This window comes from Mesoplodon densirostris, chromosome 16 (assembly GCF_025265405.1).
Source record: "Mesoplodon densirostris isolate mMesDen1 chromosome 16, mMesDen1 primary haplotype, whole genome shotgun sequence".
In the NCBI taxonomy this organism is placed as follows: domain Eukaryota; kingdom Metazoa; phylum Chordata; class Mammalia; order Artiodactyla; family Ziphiidae; genus Mesoplodon; species Mesoplodon densirostris.
Window position 1 is genome coordinate 87,422,509 of NC_082676.1, and position 2,888 is coordinate 87,425,396.

The window sequence follows — 2,888 nt, forward strand, 5'->3', positions numbered from 1 at the left end:
TGTGTGTGTGTGTGTGTGTGTGTGTGTGTGTGTGTGTCCCCCATGGGTCTCTGGGTTACAAATAGCTGCAGTGGCTCTTGTGTCCTTTTTGGTCCAGTGGGCATCACGCGTTTCAGGGCGGGCACCGGGCGCCTGGCGGGGGCTCAGGACTTGTGCTGTGCGGACACGCCCTTCCAGTAGTCCAGGATGTCGTGCAGGTCCTCATCTTTGGCGAACTGGACCTTCTTGCGCAGGGCGTGGCCGGCCGCCATGAACTCCCCGGTGTCCTTGTGCCGCCGCCGGCTCAGTCTGAAGCGCCCCCAGAGGCTCTGGGAGGCCCTGCAGGTGTATTCGGGGCTGGAGGAGTAGCTCAGGTTATGGTACTGCGGGGACAGCTGCGAGTAGGCCAGGTCGCGGGGCCGCGGCCGGGTCAGCGGCTCCAGGATGGACGCCTTGCGGCCCTCATGGGGCAGGGGCGGCTCGGCGGGGTGGGAGCCGGGGTACGAGTGCCGGTGCTCGCCGTACGGGCGGCTCTTCTCAGCCTCGGCCCGCAGCACGGCAGCCGCGGGTGTCACAGTGAGGATGGCGTCGGCCGCGGGCGAGCTCTTCTCGATGTACTTGGCCTCCGCGGCCGCGGCCTTGTGCACCCCGGCGGCCTCAGCACGGTAGGGCCGCGGGCTGCGCACGGAGCCACTGGACGAGGTGCTGGCGCGCGGGGCCCCGGGGGCGGCCTCCGCGCTGTGATGCCGCTGCAGGCCGTGGCTGAAGGCGTCCTTGTAGGCGGGCGCCAGGAAGCCGTGCTTGCCGGCCAGCGGCTCGGACAGCAGCACCAGCTGTGGCTCAGCCGCGGACACGGCCCCCGACTTGCCGCCCTGGAAGGAGGTGGACTCGGACTTGAGGGCGTCGATGCAGTTGTTGATGATCTGGTTGACCTTGTCCACCTCCTTGGCGATGGTGGAGATCTCGGCCACTGAGCTCCGGCTGTCGGGGCCCGGCCCCCCGTCCCTGCGCTCTGCCTGACCCCCTGAACGCACCTCCAGGTAGCTGCCCTTGCTGGCCTTGGGCGTCTCGCTGCCCTCCGCCAGCTTGTACTGCTCCACCTCGCCGGCGGCCGCCGGCAGGTACGGGATGCGGGTCACGGCCTCGGGGCCCAGCAGCGGGCCCTGGGACAGCGGGGCCAGGCCGGGCGCCTCCATCTCGGGCCCGTACTTGAGCTCGATGATGGTCTTCTGGAGGCTGCCGGCCGCGGCTGCCGAGGCGGCCTTCTTGTGCTCCTCCTCCTGGCGCCTCCGCCTCCGCAGGCAGTAGTAGACGGCGCCGAGCACCAGCACCATGCCGAAGAGGCAGCCCAGGACGGTCATGATGTAGCGGGTGGCCGTGGAGGAGCTGGGCACGGGGCCCGGCGGGCTGGGCGGCTTGGGCAGGCCGATGGTGAGGCAGGAGTGGTTGTGATGCAGCCCCGCGCGGGTGGAGACGACGCAGTAGGTGTAGTTGGTGAGCGCGTAGAGGTTGGTCAGGCGGATCTCCTCCTGGGCCCGGGTCAGCCTGGACACGGTGGACGACTGGCTGTTGTTGAAGTGCTCCAGCGTGTACATGCGGTTGAACGGGCTGGGCAGCTGGACCGTGATGGTGGCCGAGTTCTGCGTCAGCTGCTTGACCTTGATGAGCGGGCGGGCCTCGGCCTGCGGGGCCAGCGTGGGCAGGGCCACCAGCGGCGTGGTGCCGTCGCCGGAGAAGCACTCATCCTCAGTGCAGGGGGCCTCGCTGGGCTCCGCGGGCGGCGCGGGGGGCGGTGGCGGCGAGCGGCCGGGCGCTGGGCGGGTCTCGGCCGCGTAGGAGCTGTCGGTGCACACGGACTGCAGCTTGCTGAGGATGCTGCGCTGGCCGTGGCGGCCCTGGCCCAGGAGGGAGTAGCCGGAGTAGAGTGGCGGCGACTCGCACTGCACACGGTCGTAGGTCTGCGTGGCGTTGGTGAAGGCCGCCAGCCAGCGCAGGAAGCCCAGCAGCTCGCAGGAACAGTAGAAGGGGTTGCTGTACAGCTCACACACGGACAGCTTGGCCAGGCCCGCGAAGGTGGCGCTGTGCAGCCGCTGGATGCGGTTCATGGACAGGTCGAGGTTGACGATGTTGGGGCACTCCCAGAAGGCGCCGGGCGCCACCACCTCGATAAGGTTGGCCTGCAGGTACAGGTACTCCAGCTTGCTCAGGCCACGCAGCACGCCCTCCGTCAGGTTGCGCAGCCGGTTGTAGCCCAGCTGCAGCACCTGCAGGTTGAACTGGCCCGAGAAGGCGCCGTCCTCGATGTAGCCGATCTCGTTTTTGGTGAGGTTGAGGTACGTGAGGTTGCCGAAGCGGCTCAGCGCGGCGTACTGCACGCTGCGGATGCGGTTCTCGTTCAGCCGCAGGTCCACGACGGTGCTGTTGATCTGCTGCGGGATGGCCTCGTAGGGCGGCTGGTTCTGGCTGCAGATGGCCAGCCACACGAAGCCCTTGTCGCCCTCGATCAGCCAGCAGTCGCCGCGCACCAGCCCGCCCGCGAGCAGCAGGGCGGCCGCTGCCACGCACGCCCAGGCCCACGGCGCACCCGGCCAGCACCCGGCCATTGGGACCAGCCCTGCGGGAGCACCCGCTCAGCCTGCCCGGGGGCACGGGGTGGCGGGCTGGGCGGCAGCCCCTGGGGGGAGGGAGGGGCGGGAGGGGAGGGCGCCCGCACTCTCAGGGGCGTACCGGGCCGAGCCGCATGGCCGGGCGGCCCGAGTGCTGGGGGTGGGGAGTGCCTCCCTCACGGCCAGCCGCCTCTCGCCGTCCGCCAGCGTCCTGCCGGAACCGGAGCCTCCTTCCCCATCGGCCCGGGCGTCCTCCAGCTCCAGGCGGTCTTGCTGCAAGACAAGAGGGGAGAGGGTGGTCAG

The 2,888-nt window shown here is 70.1% G+C and overlaps 1 protein-coding gene across 1 annotated transcript; it reads right to left on the reverse strand.

The window, feature by feature from the left end:
* Positions 1-2,582, reverse strand: ELFN1 (extracellular leucine rich repeat and fibronectin type III domain containing 1). The gene has a single exon (XM_060078168.1). It carries the CDS (start codon positions 2,580-2,582, stop codon positions 144-146), a length of 2,439 nt encoding a protein of 812 aa, XP_059934151.1. The 3' UTR covers positions 1-143.
* Between the last annotated feature and the right edge of the window lie 306 nt (positions 2,583-2,888).

Coding starts and splice junctions, on each gene's coding strand:
- ELFN1 (XM_060078168.1), bottom strand. CDS start 2,582: ATGGCCGGGTGCTGGCCGGGTGCGCCGTGGGCCTGGGCGTGCGTGGCA.